At 33.9% G+C, this 21,139-nt stretch overlaps 2 protein-coding genes across 2 annotated transcripts; one reads left to right on the top strand and one right to left on the bottom strand.

The window, feature by feature from the left end:
* The first annotated feature begins 353 nt into the window (after positions 1-353).
* On the top strand, positions 354-5,853 carry LOC114748706 (probable bifunctional methylthioribulose-1-phosphate dehydratase/enolase-phosphatase E1). The gene is made up of 12 exons (XM_028937159.1): positions 354-677; positions 1,089-1,225; positions 1,375-1,470; positions 2,324-2,443; positions 2,550-2,639; positions 2,824-3,000; positions 3,224-3,379; positions 3,696-3,845; positions 3,922-4,023; positions 4,129-4,238; positions 4,322-4,440; positions 5,569-5,853. Exons 1-12 carry the CDS (start codon positions 443-445, stop codon positions 5,658-5,660), a joined length of 1,584 nt encoding a protein of 527 aa, XP_028792992.1. The 5' UTR covers positions 354-442; the 3' UTR covers positions 5,661-5,853.
* A 2,552-nt stretch (positions 5,854-8,405) lies between these two features.
* On the bottom strand, positions 8,406-9,500 carry LOC114748676 (VQ motif-containing protein 4). The gene has a single exon (XM_028937124.1). The coding sequence runs from the start codon at positions 9,486-9,488 to the stop codon at positions 8,586-8,588; it is 903 nt and encodes a 300-aa protein (XP_028792957.1). The 5' UTR covers positions 9,489-9,500; the 3' UTR covers positions 8,406-8,585.
* Between the last annotated feature and the right edge of the window lie 11,639 nt (positions 9,501-21,139).

Here is a 21,139-nt window from a genome sequence, read left to right as displayed (position 1 = left end):
CATGCTGAAGTAATTCGAGGGACAAATCATAGAATTTTCCCCTGAATAAATGTATTTTTTTTATCAGCCTAATTATAAGATGTTGTTAAACTAGCACTTGATTATTTTTTTTAATAAATTAGAGTCAGGTTATTTTCTCGGGTGCACAGTAAATCCCACATTAATTCCAAAAACAGCATGCAGATTTCCTAAACAAATTAATTATGGAGCCGCATAATTCTCCACACGCACCCAATCAGTATGCATCTCGATACCAGAAAACAAGAACCACATTAAATCACAAATTTTATTGATTACCACTACTAATTACTGCACTGATATTTATCCCAACGCACTTTTTGTTTTCGTAGATAGCCTCCATAGTAAGCTCAGTTCGGCAAATTTACTGTCTTCTCCTTCGCTTTCTTTCTCCGTGGATTCGCTGTGTCTCACAAAAGAATCCATGGCAGCAATGGCAGAAGCTCCTGCGGTGGCTCTGAACGGAGGCAAGTTAGAGACGACGTCGCAGGCGTACCTGGAAGGCAAGGCTGTGAAGGAGACCAGAGCTTTGATTTCTGAACTCTGTCGCCACTTCTACAATCTGGGATGGGTCTCTGGCACCGGTGGCAGCATCACTGTCAAGGTCCACGATGATTCTGTTCCTAAATCTCAGCAGCTTATAATCATGTCCCCTTCAGGTATTAATCAATCCTTCGATTTTCTTCTGGCTTTTATCATTTCTGGTGTGCGTTGTTTGTGATTGATGATATACGTGTGATGTTATATTCTGTTGATCTCTGAGTATGCATATGCCAGCTCAAGTTTGAATCTTCTGATACTCCTAGTCTGTTTTTGGGACGATTGGTTTCTGGATTTATTCAATTCATGGTCGATGATCCGGAACATGGGCCAGCCTATTTTGATACTTCTATCAGTTTATATTGTATCACTATGCCCGATAACGGTACTTGCGTTTCAGTTTGGGGTTCAGTTCTCAGTGAATCGGTCAGCGTAGTTTTAGTAATGAAGATAGGTTCTTGAGCAAATGGTGTTGAAATTCTAGCTATTTAACGTGGCTTTCTTTTTCTTTTCTTTTCTGATTCGTGCAGGTGTCCAGAAGGAAAGAATGGAACCAGAGGATATGTACGTGTTGTCCCAGGATGGATCGGTCTTGTCTGCACCTTCTCCTAAGCCTTACCCTCATAAACCTCCGAAATGTTCTGACTGTGGTCCACTCTTCATGAAGGTAAAATTAGTTTGCTTTTTATTGATCTCTGGCAGAGGTGGAATTAGTATGCTTTGAAGATTTTGAATGAAGTGATGGTAAATCAGTTATATTAGACTTATTATTGAAGTGCCCTTGTTTATATCGTCCTGCAATTTCTTTCTTTCCAGGCATACCAAATGCGTGATGCTGGGGCTGTCATTCATAGTCATGGGATAGAATCTTGTCTTGTAACAATGATCAATCCCCTATCAAAAGAATTTCGAGTAAGTGTTGTCTTGAGATTAAAGAAGCGGGTTCAATATCATGGTTTGCATGTTTGTAATCTTTAGATCTCTGACTGATGTTTGCGATCAAATCCAAATATTAAGGATAGAAGGGAGTGATTGAGATTGGTATTGGATATAAGATAGTTTGTGACTTTGTGAACATCAAGTAGAGGCCATGCAAAAATGTAAGTATATGTTAATCATTTTAAATATTTTTATTGTTTTTTTTTGGGGGGGGGGGGGGAGGCTATCAGATAATTTGCAAAGTGTTAGATGCCTATAACGTTTTCTTATGACATCAGATTGAGCTGTTCACTATAGGATCTCGGAATTGAATGAGACATCATGGTTGCATTTTTGCTGAACTTATATTCTCATGCCTCTTGTTAATGATGAGAAAATCCAAAGATAAACGTAAAAAACTGGGATTTCTGAATCGGATGATAAAAAAGCCATTTTGACCCGTGGCAATAAATTGTTCAAGTTGAATTGACTTTTGCAGGGGAGTCATTATTAAGTTGTAGATATTAAATGTATCTGATGTTATAATTGTGTGTGGCTCCCTACCCAGCTCCTTATATATAACTGTGCTAATAGATTAATTATGCTGTCTTCATAAAGTGAACTAACTTTTTTAATGGTGCCAAGCCTCTTCTTCACATCCTTGTAATTTTCCCCCCCTTTTTAGCAATTTTCTTGTGCTGTTATAGCTTATTATATTTTCAGTTTAATGATTTTTTTTTTTTGGAAGTGATTAAAGTTTCTCTTTTATGTTGGACCTCTTTCCTATGCTTATATTTTCTCATTCTACAAGACATCATATAGTCATGCTTGTTCCCACAAATTGCAGATCACTCACATGGAAATGATAAAAGGAATCAAGGGGCATGGCTATTATGATGAACTTGTGATCCCGATTATAGAGAACACAGCCTATGAATATGAGCTTACAGAATCTCTTGCGAAAGCTGTATGTTTCTAGTTTTCTTATGAAAGTTAAGTCAGCTTTTAGATTGTACGGTCTTTTATTGTATTTGATATGGCTTGCTGAGATAACCTAAACTTCCAATTTTTAGATTGAAGCCTACCCAAAAACCACAGCTGTGCTTGTTCGTAACCATGGGATATATGTTTGGGGAGACTCGTGGATCAATGCTAAAACTCAGGTTTGCATTTTCCACAATAACTTTGAAGGAAAGCAAAGTTTGTTATTACAACTTTTATTTGAACTTTATGCTTATCATTTCCTGAAGAAATGATACTCTCCTGAGGACAATGCCTGGCTCTCTATGTCATTTGAGTAGTTTATTCAACATGCTTCGTGATAAATTGATTATTTTTTTCTTTCAGTCTGAGTGTTACCATTACCTCTTTGATGCTGCTCTCAAGCTTCACCAGATGGGATTGGACTGGTCTACTCCAGATCATGGTCCAATCCAAAGTGTTAGAAGTGATCGAAGGATTTATTCAGAGTCAGATGTGTCAGTTAAGGCAAGGAAAGCTAATGGGGAATTTAATTTGCTCCCAGTGAGTTATCATAACCCTCCTCAGTCCCCTCTGTTTAAATCCTTAGAACTTAAAAACTTAGGTTATCGTTAGTATTATTTCCTTAAAATTACGGAAACAAACTTCTAATTCTCTTCCGTCTGGAAGTGCTAATGGACAATTCCGACAATATTTACATTTCATACATGTAATGTGCCCCATCGCTGTAAACTAGATTGTAATTATTCATCTATCTGGATTGCAGCGTTGCATTGTTCTTGACATTGAAGGGACTACTACTCCCATATCATTTGTTTCTGAGGTTCTCTTCCCTTATGCCCGTGACAATGTTAGGAGGCATCTATCTGCTACATATGATGCCCCCGAGACCCAAGATGATATTAAATTACTTCGGTCCCAGGTAAAATTTATAGATCTGTAATGCTATAGTATTCTAATTCTGTGATGGGAACATGTGGGGTAGGCATTGAACCGTAATACCATTGTGTGGAGTGTTGAGCTTTTACTGGCGGAACTGAACTTGATTCTGGAAAGAATCGGCCAGAAAGAAAACTTAAATGTATGAAAGGGAAGTGTGAAGCCCGGGACTAGCCCTCCTTCCCTGACTCTTGAGTCTCAAACAAAGGGTAATGAAATTTATTTTTAATTGAAAACTAGAGAATTGTATGTGTACGTTATATTCATAAAATTTAAAATACTGATTATTATAATTTCAGGTTCAAAGTGACCTGGAACAAGGGGTTGCGGGTGCTGTCCCTATCCCACCTGATGATGCTGGGAAGGAGGAGGTAATTACTGCTTTGGTCGCAAATGTAGAAGCTATGATTAAAGCTGATAGAAAGATCACTGCCTTGAAAGAGTTGCAGGTATCATTATTAAATTCAACATATTTATGTGGTTTTTTGGGTTCTCATGGACGATAGCTGACATTTAGCCATTCAGGGTCATATATGGCGAACTGGTTATGAGAATAATGAATTGAAGGGAATCGTTTTTGATGATGTACCAAAAGCTTTGGAAAAGTGGCATGACTTGGGCATAAAGGTTTACATCTAACTTATTCTTGTGGCTGTAACTTTTTTCTGTTTACCCTAATTTTCATGCAGCTATTGCTGATATTTCAATTGCTATTTCTGATCAATACAACAGGTATACATATATTCTAGTGGTAGCAGGTTGGCACAAAGGCTTATATTTGGAAACACAAACTTTGGGGACCTAAGAAAATATTTATCTGGATTTTTTGACACCACAGTGGGGTAATGTTCAACTTCTTGTTGCCTCTGGACAATTCTTGTTTAAAATTACCTCCTTTCATGCTGAAGTCTTTTTCCCCACTCAGGAACAAAAGAGAGGCATGCAGTTACTCTGAAATCTCTGCATCTCTTGGTGTTGATAAACCATCCGATATTTTGTTTGTGACTGACGTTTATCAAGAAGCTACGGCTGCAAAGGCAGCAGGTACTTGCTTTACTTTCAGGCTTATATAATATAGGATCTGATTGTTAAGTTAATTTTAGTCCTAAATATAGGACCTATTTCTCATATTTATCAGTTTTTCCTAAATTACCTCTATGGATACTCCCTTAACTATAATTAAGTAGAAGAGGAAAAGGAGATGTTAAGAAAGATGATTTTGGTGTTTTAGGAAAAAAACATGTCATACTCCTCCGGTCCTTAATATAAGATCCATTTAATTAATTTGATTAGATTAAGAAAGTTAAGTAAGTTAGTTAATTATAAAAATAGTGACACATTTTTCCTAAAACACCATAATCATCTTTCTTAATACCTCCTCTCCTTTTTCTACTTGATTATAGTTGAGGAAGTATCTATAGAGGTAATTTAAAAAAAATTGATAAATATAAGGAATGAGTCTTATATTTAGGACCAAAACTAATTCAAGAATTGATTTTTATATTAAAGACCGGAGGAGTATTTCTTATAATTAACTAACTTACCTAACTTTCTTAATCTAATCAAATTAATTAAATAAGTCTTATATTAAGGACTGGAAGAGTATTTGTTTTCTTCCATAAGCCACTGCTTTTATCCCCACCTAATAGGCACGTCAAAAAGCCTAATCGTAGGGGTATAACGGTTGTGCATTAGTTGAACTCTTACTTAAAGCATCCAAATGTCTCTCATAAAAATCAAACTATAAGTGAATGAAAAAGTGGACCACTGGTTCCTATTACCTGCTAAGCATAGTTTATGCTATTTCAACATTCTGCATGAATTAAATGGTTTTGGAAGTGTGCCTATAAATGTCCGATAGATATCAAACTACGACAATCAATTAGTTTTTTCATTTACTTACTTAAAGCATAATATGAAGGGACCCGTTGGAATAGCAGAATTGCAGCAATGGCACTTTGTCTTTGCTTCTAGATATTTACCTTGATAGGGAAGAAGATCCATATTGTAAAAGTGAAATATATCAATTAATTTCCATATTATACAAGTGAAATATATCAAGTATTTAATGTATTAAAGTCTTTTCCACGACTCCAGTAATATATGCGGCCAAATAAGAACCTTTTCATTTGTCCTCTCACATTGATTCGGTTACAATCGTCCATATTTCAGGTTTGGAGGTGATAATTTCTATTCGGCCTGGAAATGGATCTCTTCCTGAAAATCATGGATTCAAGACTATCAACTCCTTCTTGGAGATCTGAGAGGAATCGCAATGCAACATTATGGATGTGGGTATTGTAATTTTGACACCTTTAAGGGAAATGTTGTTGTGAGATATTTGCTTAAATGGATGGTTTTCGTAGCTGACCTCGTCTTTATGATACTGTTGTAAAATCCAAGTTGGCTAAGGAAATAAATGATCAGAATTGTCAGTTTCACAATTCTTTCATGCCACATTACTAGGACAGAACTTTCATGATGCTTGTGAAGAATTCTTCCATAAATTTCTCACACTTCAGATGAATGCATATTTACCGAAAGAAGCTAACTAAAATAGGTCTCTATCAATTGTGGTGAGTTTCTATTGTATCTTTGCTGGAAGGAGCGCTTAATAATTTTCACGAGGGACCAAAATTTGTGTGAATGTCTAATCTCAATATAAAAATCGTTAGGCCAACTCTGGAGTTGACTTCTGTCATGAAAATTGTAGAGATCAAGTGAGTGCGAACGACTTCGTTTTTCTTCGGGAACCTGAAATAATAAATAATGCTTGCTAGGTCTTCTTCCGCATTGATAGAGATAATTTAGGTAAAACAATATTTATTTATTATAAATAATTTATTTAACTAATTTTTTTAGTATTCGTAAGTTATTTATCTAGCAATCAGAAATAATATAATTATAAAAAATTTTAATAATAAGTAGTATGAACATGTTAATTTCTTGTGATGAAATTTGTCACTGGTTATTTATGAAATTTTTTATAGTTACATTCTTTTCCTCAAGACCTCGTAATAATTCTTCCGAAAACAATAAAAAAGAATCAGTATCATCTACGTTTAAGGAAAAATGAGAATTGTAGACCGTCTGAAAGAGTTGAAGACAATTAAAAATCACCAATATTTGAAATTTTAGAAAATGACTAAAATCTGTGACTGATTTTTTGATAAAACAAAGATTATGGATGAACAAAAGTGCCCTTCATTTCGTTGGCCGGTCGTGAGAGATAGATACTACCACACGCTACTAATATGTTCCTATTTTTCTACCAATCACACGAGAGTGATCTCAAGGTTCCCTCAGTGTGACGTTTCTCTACAGAGTGGTTGATATTTTAGCCCTTGATCCTGCTTGATTAGATGAGTTAGAAGATAAGATCCTTGGAGAAAGAGATATTTTTGAACTTCAGCTAGAATGCACTCTCTTACATCGTCCTTTAATTTTAAAACTTTCTCGTCCATCATATCTAACCTGGCCTCTTTTCAAACAACCTAATTAACTGCTATCTTTGTCATTAAAAAAATTGAAAAAGTGAAGAGAGAAACGTGTACTAAGTGAGGTCCAAGCTGCAGTAAAGAAACATTGCCGATTTTCAGTTCAATGCACCAACAATTGGGTCCAACCTAAAACCAATTTGTACCCTAAATGACAAAACAAAGTCCAAATGGGCCACACAAAAAGCAAAAGCCGAAGTCTTCACATTTTCTTACCTTTTGTTATTACCCTTTGCTTTCTCTTTCATTTTTTTTCTTTCCTTTTATCTTAACTTTTCTCTAATTATCATCATTCCAACCAAAAGTCCCACTACCCTCTTTTTTGCCTTCATCTTTAGCCTTTCGTCTCTTGTCATTTTGTCAATCTTCCTTGACTTGTTGCTTCTCCTCACAATCTCTAGACCAACCCCAAAATAAAAGAAAGATAATAAAGAAAAATGGCTGCTTTATTATCTTATATAGTTTGAATCAAAAACATTAATAATTGCTTTCGGGACCTTAATGTTACAGATTCAGCAACTAGCATGATTGCCTCCATTTATCCTTCTTTTTTCCTTCAATTAATTAAACTTTAATTCAAAATCCTTTGTCTCTTTCTCACTACCTGACCTTGTTAATTCACAGCAGTGATTCAATACCTCAATTATTCACTTTTCTTATTTTTCTTTCCATTTTCAGATATCTTTCCATCAGAAAAAAAGTTCCAAAATGTGATTTTCATGTAAATATCTTTCTTTTTGGAAAAAAGAAAGAAAAATATCATTTCAAATTCTGGATCAATATTTGCCAGGTATTATGAATTCAGATTCGATGATTCAAAAGAAATAAAAACAGAACATCTAATAAGAATACGAATATTGACACGGATATTATATGACATCATAGTATAATTGTGAATTATATTTGACACACAACATACAAATCAATCAAATATGAGGACAACCTTTTTTTTTGGGGGGGGGGGGGGGGTTGCGTAGAAAAATTACCATTCGCCAGACCCAGAAGCTGAAGGTGTTTGCTTTTATAAATTTGGGATTCAGGATTAGCAGTTGTCAAGTTGATACAGAAACGGGGGCTGCTTCCAAGTTGAGTGAGTCAGAGAAAAGGGAAAAAGAAATGATCAAATCAAATTTGGGTTTGAATAGCTTAGAAAACTAAATCTTCATAAAGAAATTTCAACAGCCAACCTCAAAGGAGAGTGACTTGTTCACCCTTCGTTTAACTTGACCCACCCACCTTCCTCTTCTTCACTTTTCTTCTGATGAGTCGAGTCTCTTTCTCTCTAATCTACGCCTTCTCTATAATGGTTGGTCTGAAACTAATGCTATGGTGGGTACAACACAAAACACAGACACTGACAGATGCGAACACAGTAAAAAGAACACTGATTGATTGCGATGATAATTATCATAGTAAGCTATGAAACTCGATCTATAATGGCCTACGATGTGTTGTTTCGTAGTAAGATATATATATATATATATATGAAAAGGTTCATGGAAGAAGAATATGAGAGAACTGTATCAATGGGTGTGAAACAAAGCAGGGCTTTTGCAATTTCATGGAATAAAAAGAAGCCAATTTTACAATTAGACCAAGCTCTATACCTCTTCCCCCTTTTTTTTTTCTGAGAATCATTCAAAAAAAACCCAATAATCTATGATCGGAATCAGCCATAACAACAATTAAAGCTCAAGAAGGGGACTCGGAGACTCTGGGAGAAGTGAGGGGGAAGAGAGGCAAAAGCTGTGGCTCTGAGTCTCTGGGGGTGGACATGGGCGAGGGATGTAGATAAAACCCTTTCTCAGCGATTGCCTTCTCCTCCTCCGACGAATTCCCGAGCGAAGGCGATGACTTGTCAAAAGGATCGTCGTTGAGCGGCGTGACGGGACTGAGCGTGAGCGACGGAAAATCAAGAATGCTCGGCGACAAGATCTCCGGCTTGCGAGGAGACGAAAACCCCGAACTATGAGCGTAATTAGGAACAAGAGTATTGATCATGAGACTATTCTTCAAACTGTTCCTCCTCTCGTAGAGCTTGAATCCCTGCTTCTTCGGGGCCGTTTTCACCGGAGGGATGTTGAAATTCTTGGCGGCGGAGGACGGCGGAGGAGGAGGAGGAGCAGAAGCAGGATCTTGAGATGGTGGGTGTGAAGAACCGGTGAGCATCTGAACGACTTGCTTGAAGGAAGAAGTGTCGGCCTGAACGAAGGTAGTGGGATAAGGATTGGAGTCAGATCTGGGAAAAGTGGGAGTGGTAGGGGTGAGAGGAGGCGTGGGAATCTGGGGAGCACCATTGGCGGTAGTGGAGCTGACATTGCTTCTGGGCGAATCCATAAAAGACTGATGATGATGGTCTCTGTCCACTGACTTGGACATGATCTCCATTGAAGGAATACGGCCTGAGATAGGAAGGTGGTAGCGCCGGAAAGTGCAGAGAAAATATGAACCGTGGCAGAGGCAAGTGATATTTATAGATAGAACCGGAGAAAAGCAGGGGCAAATGAGTAAATATGAAGAACTGTTGTTGGGTGGTGTAATGAGGAATTTGAGGGAATCTCTCTGTGGACACCACAGCACTAAGAAAGTCATCATAATGGGTTTTTTAAAATACATCAGTCCCTTTGACTTTGTTGAGACTCTTGTGTTGTTGTACTAATTGGATTGCTCCTTCTCATTTCCATATTGGGATTCCCATTCCATGATCTCTCTTTTCATGTTTGCCGCTGCTCTGTGTGTATATATATATACTGCAATCTGGTGAGCACGGATTTGAGAATTCTGCAGAACTTTTGTGCTGCAACTCCTCTGATCCAATGAATTCATATCATTATTATTATTATTAGTTTATCATCACAATCACATCTGAATAGGTGAAAAGTTATGTTTGGGTTGTGGCTTTTCTTGTTTGACCTGAAGAACAGAGAGAGAGAGAGAGGAGTTTCAGTAGAAGAAGCAACTTGCTTTGTCTCTTAATTTCCACATGGATGGATGGCTACATGTTGTGAGATGTTAAATTAAAGTAGGGCCATCTGATTTCTGTGTGGTGGCACTTTTGGGATTCAATATTGGCTATAACAATGATTGAGTTATTGATTTTCACAGAATAGTTATTGTAGGCATTATTGTTAGTGTGGGTTTGTGTGTTACGGAGGCCAAATATAATCTCAAGAGGTTGAAGGAAGATGAAGGCAAAATCGAAAGACTCATTTGTTTTGGGAGTCCTTACTTGTAAGTAACACTTATATATATATGGTTTGCAAAAGTGAACATATCATGATTATTTACTTATTGATCACTTAATTACTCCTTAGGCTACGTCTAATGAAATCAAAAAAGAGACTGTTAAGTGTTAACACGGGCATTATATGCTATATATGCTTGTGTGATAAATACTAGTTTCTTGCACAGGACATGAGTGGTTGTTGCTTTTCTTCTTCTTGTTGTTTTTATATGTGCATGCACAACATTATCTCTATTCAATGTATAATTCTATAAGATGTATATCAATTATTTTAAAATCAAACATTGTTCATTTAATAGAGCCCTCGCTTTTGGTTTAATTTAAATCCATCAGTACTATGATGATCAGTTTTATTAGGATCAAATTAATTATATTCGAATTAATACTTAACCCCATATGTCAAAATTAATGATAATAGATTACCAAAGGAGGCTAATTTAAGTGAAGAAGACCTAGTTTCACTTAAGCATAATTATTTGAGTTTATGCGCAATATAGATGCATAAGAGAGCTCCTCTTGGTTTGATCTCACAGTAAAGCAGGTTTCAGTTTTTTTTCACATGAATGTCTGATTATGTTGTGTTCAAACATTGCCCACTTGAAAATTGTTCTTCTGTCTTTTTTTTTTTAATTCTCACAATAAAGGTTTGAGTTTAAACTAGTTGCGTGTTGAAGGATTTGGCAATAGATTCATGCCTTGGGGATGTTGAGTAGTCATTTACCAAAAAAAAATAAGTAACAAAAAAAAATTATGTATTTTAATACTACATTCTGTCATAAATATAAGAATTAGTTGATTAATTTGAATAGATTAAAGAAATAAATCAAATTAGTTATTTGTAACAAATAGGTGTTGTTTTTTTTAAAATATTTTTGCTAATCAAGTTTACTAGCTAGAACTATCATGATTAGAAGGACTATCTTAAGAAAAAATAGATAAATATGAGAAACAAAACGAATTGGGATTTTATATTTAGAATAAAAATAAAAATTAAATAAGATCCTATATTAAGAACTAGAGGTAGGTAGTATATAAGAATGAATAATTTTTTATATTATATATAGATATAAGGATAAAAAATTATAAATAGATATAGTAGTAGAGGTCAGATTTGGGGCTGAAGAGAGAGGAAAGAAGAATAAAGCGAGAGGGAAGTGTCCAATAGGAGAGAGGCTTTGCCCAAATCCCCTTATAGGATGTCAACTATTCAAACCTCTTCCCCACTGTCGACCTGTCGTCACCCCAACTACAGACAAATTACTCTAAAGACAAAAAGGATCCCCACCCCAAAAAAAATATTCTTTTCTTTTAATACGTAAATATTTTTAACTTCCACACACACACATACATATTCGATGTAATTTATTCAGAAAATGATGTATCTATTTTCCAACTTAATAGAGGGTTATTTACTGGTATGAATCAGTAGTTTAATATCTACATTTTATAGTTTTGACGAGTACCAGTACTACTCCTTCTAGTTGCTAACAAAGGAGCTTGTTTTGGTTCAAATATTGTTTAATAAATTTATAATTTTTTTAAAAATAATATTAAAGTGTTAGATGTAATTAAAAAATAACATAGCATCAAAAAAATAACATTAAAATACCGGATACTCCTTTATCCTTCTTCTTTTTCAAAACAATCTCACTAATTGTACAAATGATTAAATGGGTGTTTGGAAAAACTACCACATATTTATAACAAATAATTTTTTTATTAAAAATAACTAATTCAACTATTTTTTTAAATTTTTATAAATTAATTATGAAATTCATATATTTAGGAGAGGGGAAAGTCCTGCGTTAGTGTATATAGAACGGGAGTGATTAAATTATAATAAAAATGGTTGCAATTATGGAGTGAATCAGTTCGGTTCCCAAAACAAATGCAGCAGAAGTACTTGTCGGATCCTAATTTACCCGCTTTTCATTCTCCCACCACGCAGCATCTCACTGCCCTCACCAAATTTCATTCATGTCCACTCCCTTAACCTTAAGTGCTTCTGATACTTTCCCACCATTTTATTTTTTTCAAAAAGATCAAATCAAATTAAAAAGAGAAAAAAGAGAATCACATTCTGATTTTCAAAGAGCGGACAGGGAAGCTGGGGACCGTTCCATCCAATGCCAATTTAGCACATTATCTAATTTAACAAGACAATGCCCCGGCTTGCTTTACTGGTTCGGTATAATTAATTAATTGCCGTCATTAAGGATTTAATTATGATTAAGATCGTGGGAATCCCTTCTTAAGCTTCATTATGTACATCTGTTATATCCCAAAAAAAAAATATTATTATTATGAATTTGATTGCTGGTTTAAGTGCCAGAAAAGCAACGGACACTGTATCGTCGTCTGTAATAATTAATCACACAGCATAAATGTTAATTACATTGAATTCTCAGAAAGGGAAAAGGTAATATATCATCGACCTCAGGATGCGGGAAACATACACGATAATATAATTAGAACACAACTCATGACTTAGTGGATTGGCTTTGTAATAGGCTGTTGAAAGTCGAGAGATTATTTTTTTTTAAAAAAAATATTAATTGTTGTTTTTAATTTCTTGGTTGGAGTTCTGAATTTGATGATTTGATGGTGAAATGTGTAAACGTGTGATGCAGATATTTTCGAGAGGGGGAAGAAAGTGAGAGATACCAAGGCCACCCAGTGAGTGGAAAATGAGTAAGCATTGAAGAATAATGACTAGGAATACCAATTATTTGGCTTTATTTCTATTATACCTTGACCAACGAATAAATCATATTTCATCATATATATTCTAAAGTTAGTTAATTAAGCCACAATTCTCTTAGATTTGGATCCTCTCATATTATGTAATTGTTTGATCAGTTTAAAGTAAGTGTTTTGGTGATTTACAGGACAATATAATTTTTCTTGTATATTTACTTTATATAACACAAAATTACTTATTCACAGCTAACTCAAAGATATCTAATTAAGAGTATGAGATTATACAAGTACGCACCATCGGATTTTCTTTTTTTTAAAACTGATACAAGAATTACCGGATTAAATGGTTCTTTAAAAGGAAAAACAAAAAGAGTGAGAGAAAAAGATAAGAATTGAATTCCCAATGATAAAACAATAATACTACCTCTGGTTCTAACTATAAGAGCTAGTTAACTAATTTAAAGAGATTAAGGAAAGAAGTTAAGTTAGTTATTTGTCATAAATAAGTGTTGTCTTTCCTATAATATCTTTGTTAATCAAGTGTATTGGCTAGAACTATTATTGTTAGAAGGACCATTTTGAAAAAAAATACATAAATATTAGAGACAAAATGGATTGGGGTCTTATATTTAGGACCAAAATAAAAGTCAAACAAGATCCTATATTAAGGACGGAAGGTAGTAGTATTAATTAGAAAACTGTGGTTGTTGTTGTTGTGTATATATGGCATAGTCTGTCTTCAGTCTTGTGTGCTCTCTTAATTTATCCGACCTGCAGAATAAATTATGCCCAAACTAAATTCTCAGTATAATTGTCAAAAAGTTAATTATTTTCACGCTTATAATACTCATCTAATCTATGAATTTGATTAACAAAAACTAATAATTAAGCTGGATACCCATTAGTTGATGGATTCTTACTTTAATTTAATTACCTTTTTTATTTTGATAATTTAGAATTCGCAATAACCAGATGATGATAACATGTCCAGAAACAGCTGACACACACACATATATCCGAAAACCTAATTAATTAGCAGATTCGTGCCAATCTAATAGATACAGGCATATGCATATATATAATACGAAAAATAATTAAAATAATTTGAGGGATGCTACAACTTTAACAAACCTCTCATCAGTAATTTATTTTTATCATCGTTCTGTCATGAGCATGCATGCATGCATTCACTAGTTTCCACACCATATGTACACGTGCGCAGTTTCCATTGGCTATCACACATCTGTTAAAAACTAAGGGCACATTATTATAATAATTATCTTCATTATCCACAATAAATAAAACGAGTGACTTCGAGCCCTAAAAAAAAACATTAGTATATATAGGAAGAGAGATGATTGGCCGGCTGGCTTGACTGAGTATTTTTAAAGGGTGGGGGGGGGGGTGGCGGAGTGATTAACTCAGTGGTTCATTAACGAGCACCTTTTCCAAATATCACTCATATTATAATTTACAAGGACAAGATTTTGAAGTCTAGTGTAGTATTTGTTTTTTTAATTCTATTTATAATTCATATAGTTGACATAAATGTACGATTTTACCTTATTTTATACACAAGGACAAAGTTAAAAATATGATAATATTCAATTCTAAATATAAGACCCATTTTACACTACAAAATGAGTATTATATTTAGGACCGGAGAGAGTAGATTATAAAGTAAAATTAGATCAAATTTAAGATTTAATATATTGAAAGTGACATATAAATAACATCAGATGAATACTTCTCCGTACTTTTAAGTATAAGCACTTGTTTAGGACTACTTAATATAAGCACATTCACATAAATTGAAATTAAATTTTTTTACAAAATTTACTTTGTATTTTATAAATCATGATTAAAATAACTATTTAAAACATCCTAATACCACAATTCTAAACAAAGCACTAAATAAAGTTGAGAAAATATTTTACTCTTTGGGGGTGTTTGAATATAACGAGAAGTATTTTTTAAAAACATTTTTTGATAAATTGAAATAAATTTTTTTATATATATTTACTTTATATACATTATGATTTGATTTTTATTTAAATACTTTAAACAAAAACCAAGTCACTTAGCTAGCTCTTGTGACCTCTCATGGTGGAGCCAAGAGATGCCTCGGAATATAAATTCGGATGCAAGGAGGAGGAGGGTGGTGACAACTGACAACCAATGGTGGTTTGAAAGAAGGATGACTTTGAAGAGTCCGCCAACCTTTAATTAATGATCTCACCGTCACAGCCGGTCTAAGCCTGAAACCCTAAAAGTAGCCACATGGGTTTGAGCTTTATGTACTTCACCATCTTTTTCTATTACATTATACGACTCTTTGTTTTTTCTTTTTTGGTGGTGACCATCTTTTTCATCTATATCTTAATTTAAGCAAAAACAACAAACCAAAATTATTCAGTTTCAATCACGGAAGGCTACCTAAGCCGCAAGGTTTGACTAACTTCCTTGGTACAGTTCACTTTTCGGTTGGCCAAATTCCACAAGACAAACCCACAAAGGAACATATATCATTTTTTTTTAATTTCTTTGTCTCTCATCTTTCCTCTGCTAAATAACCTAAAACTGCAATTCTCAACTGTCCCTGCGGATATATCTGCTTTTGCTGTCACTTTTTGTAACTTAGTAATCAATCTTTCTTTCTTTGTTTTTTTCCCTTTCGGCGAGGTGTTCTGCGAACCCACGCCTAAACAAAGTTATTGATGGTTATCATTTGTATCTTCAAAGTTGAAGTTAATATAAAGTAGTGAAAAATAAGTCTGATTTCGGTTTTATAAAAGTTAAACATCATTCCGATGTAGGATTTAAACAAAATCATAGGAAATTAAACTTTTTTTGAATGATTAGGAAATTAAAACTTTAATTTCAACTTTCTTACATCGATCTCATCAGTTGTATTAATTTTTCTCAATTCAAATATTTTAAAAGAAATTATCGTTGATCATTTCATCCTAATAGATAAAAAATAAAAGGGAGAATTGTTACAAGCTCACAAGAAATAAAAATAATTACTAAGCAGTCTCATAACAACTGAGTAGCATACAATGACAAGTTTTAAAGTAAAAAATGATGTCTACTTGTTATTGAGATTTGTTTAGTAATTATCTATCTTTAAATCTCACAGCAATTCTATCAAAATAAGAAGTCTATTTGTTGCAAGAAAGACCACACAGATATATAAATTAAATACTAATAATGTCATCACTACGAAGAAAAGATTAGTGAAGTAGTAGTTTATTTAAGAAGTACGTTTTCACTTTGAAATCACTCCTTCGTGTTGATGCTAGAGTACAAGTTAAGAGAAGAGACTTGTCATCTCAGATTATATGGAAGATTTGGTTATTAATTAGAGGGTACATGTCTTTAAATTAAAGTCAGTGTAAGGCAGAGAAAAAGGAAGTTAGCACGAGATGGGTGGATCAGAATGAATGGACGACGACATACCAGAGACCAGAGGGAACAAGGTCAAAGCAAATGGTCACCTTCAAATCGTATCAGCCACAGCAAAATCAAACCTAGCCCGAAAATAGTGGGTATATGCATACTGGGGGATCTGATCGATCACTATATATATAGATATATCCATATGATTGTAGTGGAGTTGGACTGGAGAGGATATATACATAGTAGGTTAGATTTTGTGTACGCAAAGTGGTAGACAGACAGATATGAAGATTGGGGAAATTAGGAAGGATGACACAAAGAGAAGCATGAACGAAGCTTCTTACTGGGTGAAGAGAAGTTTGGTTGTATTTGCAGACATATTGTTTTGAGGGGAAACACACCTCTATTTTTGTCCTTTCAAACATTTCTCCATTGATATTAATACTGTTGGGAACAGGAGAGCAAACCTTGAAGAGAGAACAAATAGGCGATAAGTGGTGGAGGACTCCCTGTAATAACAACCATCAGTTTTATTTTATTAGGTGAGGTTAATTAATTATGTGAATTGTATGATGTGATTATACTCTATCAATGACCAAAACTTTATATAAGTTGTTAATCAGAAAGTCATATTCAATTACTTTATTGAGCATTCTCTTCTATTTTCCTCTGTTACTTTTTAAAAACTTCATACCGTCGGGTCTAATTTTTGTATTGGTATCTTCAATGGCTTTCTTTGTACATCTTCAATGGTTTTCTATCATTTTCTTTTCAGCAGGCATCACCCCTACTTTTCATATGATTATTTCAAGTTCTTTTTTTTATATGACCGCATATTCATCTCAACTTAAAATCATAAAGATTAGTTGTATATATATGAGGCTTTCCCCTTCATATGTATTATTTATTAATCCTAATTAACTTTGTCCAATATGATATTTTTCACATCGCTTCAAATCCACTCTCGTTTAAATAGCCTAATAAATACTTGGAAGTTATGATCCATGATTCTAAATGTGGTTCGGGATAGAGACACCAAAGAAATTATTGTACCTAATTTATTTTTTTTCCCTTCGATCGAGTGTATCTGTTACAAGAAGAAAGTAACTTTTTTATATTGAATTTAATGAGAATGCGATACAAGATTCAAGGACAATATATATACATATGATGTTATTTTGCTTCTGAAACCTCCTCTCCCCTTTCCGTCAAGCAAAGCAAATGAAAACACTAGTTTCAGTCAAACTTAATGGCCCCACACAGCCTAAAACGATTATGATTGCTTTCAATTATGACGTTAATATGAAACCCCACCACCTTGTAGCTCAAACACTTTCCCTGCAATTTCCTTCCCTCCTTTCACTCCAATATTAGTCTTGAGTCTATCTAATCATTATATAGGACCCCAAGGACTCCCCACTTAATTAGGACTCTCTTTGCCCTAAAGATCTTCTCTCATCCCTCCACATACATAAAAGAAAGGAAAGACAACCCTAAAGAAGAATTAAAAATAAGGTTTTGATGCATACGACATGACACGCACTAAACATTCAAACTGGGTTTTTCTTTTTCAGAAACAATATATAAACATAGTGGCTACCAGTTTGACCCGCTTTTTAACTATATTTCTTTTCATATTTTTGCTCATTTAAGGAGTATTACCAATTTTACATACTAATCCAACTTAATTAAAATACGGTACCTAATTCTCTCAGTTCTACATATAGCTTGGATTATGGAAGCCAAACCTTTCGTTTTCTTTCCCTCTATTAAAGTCAGATGCATGCTAGGTCATATTCCATTGGTTATATTATATGCGGTTTTATTCTTATGATATTTTAAGAATCCTTTATTCAAATTAATGGTTTGATCTTTTGACCAAACTAATCATTGACTTGCGCAACTCGAACGTATTGCTGTTATTGAAGGAATTGAATTCTAATTTTCTTAGGTTACACTTCGTTGAATTGCTATAAATGTTATGTGGGTTGCGTGTGAAATACTGAAACGGTTCTGTTATTACTTGCCTTCACATGCAGCTTTGAAAATTTTATATATTTTATTCTTAATCCATTAATTTTTGTATTGCCATCCTTCAAACTTGCTTTTCTGGCAAACGTACATATGAGTGGACAAAATGGTCTGTGCAAAGTAAATAAATATATATAAGAGAAAATTAATTAAAACGAACAAGTTGTAGAGGGGACCGTCAGAATATATTATTTCAATTTACCTTTCCCCACATTACATTTACGCGCGCACGAACATATTCAATATGGCCATTAAATTAGTTTAATTTCTTCTCACAAGATATACATCAAAGCCATCTGTTTTTTTTTAAAAAAAAAAATTCAGTGAAGTTACATAATACATTGACATTTAAGGAATGCTTTTCCGGTCCTTAATATATATATATATATATAATCTAATCGTTGATTTGAATTTAGTCGTAAATATTATATCTATTTATTAAATTTATCAGTTTTTTCTAAACTACCTTTATAAATACTCATTCAACTATAATCAAATAGGAGGAGGAAGAATATTAGGAAAGATGATTATGGTATTTTAAGAAAAACATGTCATATTTCTTGTAATTAACTAATTTACTTAACTTTTTTAATCTAATTAAACTAGTTAAATAGGTTTTACATTAAGAACTTGAGGAGCATATGGAAATGTTCAATCTAAAAACGTGATTTCATATAATTGTTTTAGCTAGCTACGTCATTATCAGCCTCAAACTGCCTGTAGGTTAACAGGTCAAACTCTATTTCTCAATAAGAAGACATATATTCACATTAAGCGCTCTTAATTGTATAACGAAATTAGCTTCCAGAAGAAGGTTAAAAACTTGAAACTTGGTAAGTCAGTCAAACTTTACTTCTCAAAGAACCTCTTGTTATATCCAACATCAATGCAGAATTTTGTTGAAAATGAATAATGGTTCTTCATATTTATGAAAATTAAATTTGCATATGATAGTTATATATGCACATGCTCAAATGTGAATTTAGGTATAGCTTTTCGGAATTTGATTATAATCAGTTACAGTTTATTTGCGTGGAAGCTATATGTCTCGACCAAATTTGTGCCCAAGTCCACGACTTTACGAGTTTGTAGGTATCGAGCCTTATTAATGGTTGGTAGTTGTGTATCTAAAACGGGATCATTCATGCAAATAATAAGCATATGCTCTTCCGTTCTTTAATATAAGACCCATTTAACTAATTTGATTAGATTAAGGAAGTTAGGTAAGTTAGTTAATTATAAGAAAAGTGACATATTTTTTCTAAAATACCATAATCGTCTTTCTTAATACTCCCTCTCCCTCTTTTACTTGATTATAGTTGAGGGAGTATTCATAGGGGTAATTTAGAGAAAATCGATAAATATGAGAAAGGGTCTTATATTTAGGACCAAAACCAACTTAAGAATTGGGTCCTATATTAAGGACCGGAGGAATACTAATATTATTTAGTGTAGTCCACGTAATAATTGACTATTAAAAAGTCGCCTAATATTATATGTGCATATCTAGAAAATTCAAAAACCCTTTCTTTCTAGAAGCAGATATAAGTCGAATGAGGCGATTGAAATGTAGCTATTAGCTAGCTAGGTTCAGAAATGATCACGGACAATCTAATCTAATTAATTAGCATTGACTAATTATTTCGTATTCAGCATCAGAAACCTGCGTGTAATTAACTGCTAACAACATGCAACGAACCTTAATTTACTCTACAAGGTCAACGTACATTTTAGAGCTGGCCATGGCTTTCTAGGTCAAGAAGTGGAGGCAATAAATTCCACACACATATATATACACACATATGTGTATGTATATTTGTGGCTTGGACTGTAAGGGTATGCTATTGAATGATTTGGAGTGAAGAATATTAGAGGGAATGGGCAATTGGGCAGAAGAGTAGACTTACAAAGTCAAGCCATATGTATGCAAGGATATAGCATTGGCTTCAAAAGTCAACATATTTGCCGATAAACAAGATCCCCTGCATGTGTGCCTGCCTTTATATTTCCATGGTCAACATGTTGGCCTTAACATGCATGCCTCATCACATTTTGTTCGAGTTTCTTTTAGCTTTTCTTTGTCCGTTCCACAGCTAGCTAATTGTGAATCTAAGGTAATCCTAAGATAAATTACGAGGTCTTGTTGAAGATAAACCACCGTATGTGGCTCTTGTTTCTGGGTGTAGTCAAATTCCGTTAATATAAATTTTGCCAAAGATTCTGTTTTTGAGCCAGAAAATTATGCCTAGGTTCATGTGTCTATGGGTTTTCTTGGTGAGATAGAAATAAGTTGTTGTGATGTCCAAAATGATATGTGACTCCATGCAGATGAATCTCATGACTTTTGAAACTTTAAAATGAAATTTCCATTTACTATTCTGTTTTTAGTATATAAAAAACCACGCTATTAACTGTGTAAATCTAACAATGAAAATGTGATGTTTCAGGATAAATAAATCTTAGTTTTTATGCGCAGAGATTACCAGAAATTATTGATTTGATTGTGAATTGTTAGCTGCAGTTAACTAAGGTAATTTGATATAACACCTTAAATTTCAGTCAAGCCAACCTTAATGGACGATAATTTATTATAATTTGTGAAGTTAATTACCAGCCTAACACCTTGAGCCAGAGTACCAAATCTAAGAAGAAACGGCGAAAACAATTTTTTTTCATCAGCTTAGAATGCAACTTTGTGCAGAATTATTCTAATCAATTAAAGCTTAACTCAGTAATGCTAAGCCGATAATTAGGGAAGAAGCACTGCCAAAATAGAATAATTCTCATGCATCTTCCAAGCAACACACCTTCGTCCCCTAAGATTCTGCAATATTTTATCACAAAAACTTGAGTTTAAATTTCCAAATCTCAA

The sequence above is a fragment of the Neltuma alba genome, unplaced genomic scaffold, assembly GCF_004799145.2.
Source record: "Neltuma alba isolate B1F8T4 unplaced genomic scaffold, ASM479914v2 tig00005777_pilon, whole genome shotgun sequence".
Classification (NCBI taxonomy): domain Eukaryota; kingdom Viridiplantae; phylum Streptophyta; class Magnoliopsida; order Fabales; family Fabaceae; genus Neltuma; species Neltuma alba.
Note: the sequence above shows the minus strand (reverse complement) of the source record. Positions and strands in the feature narration are given on the sequence as shown.

Bases quoted from the DNA above. Each gene is read 5' to 3' on its own strand.
- LOC114748706 (XM_028937159.1), top strand. From the start codon at position 443: ATGGCAGCAATGGCAGAAGCTCCTGCGGTGGCTCTGAACGGAGGCAAG. The intron at 2,444-2,549 runs GTATGTTTCTAG...TCCAATTTTTAG, and splicing joins CAGAATCTCTTGCGAAAGCT to ATTGAAGCCTACCCAAAAAC. The intron at 4,024-4,128 runs GTTTACATCTAA...TCAATACAACAG, and splicing joins GGCATGACTTGGGCATAAAG to GTATACATATATTCTAGTGG.
- LOC114748676 (XM_028937124.1), bottom strand. From the start codon at position 9,488: ATGATGACTTTCTTAGTGCTGTGGTGTCCACAGAGAGATTCCCTCAAA.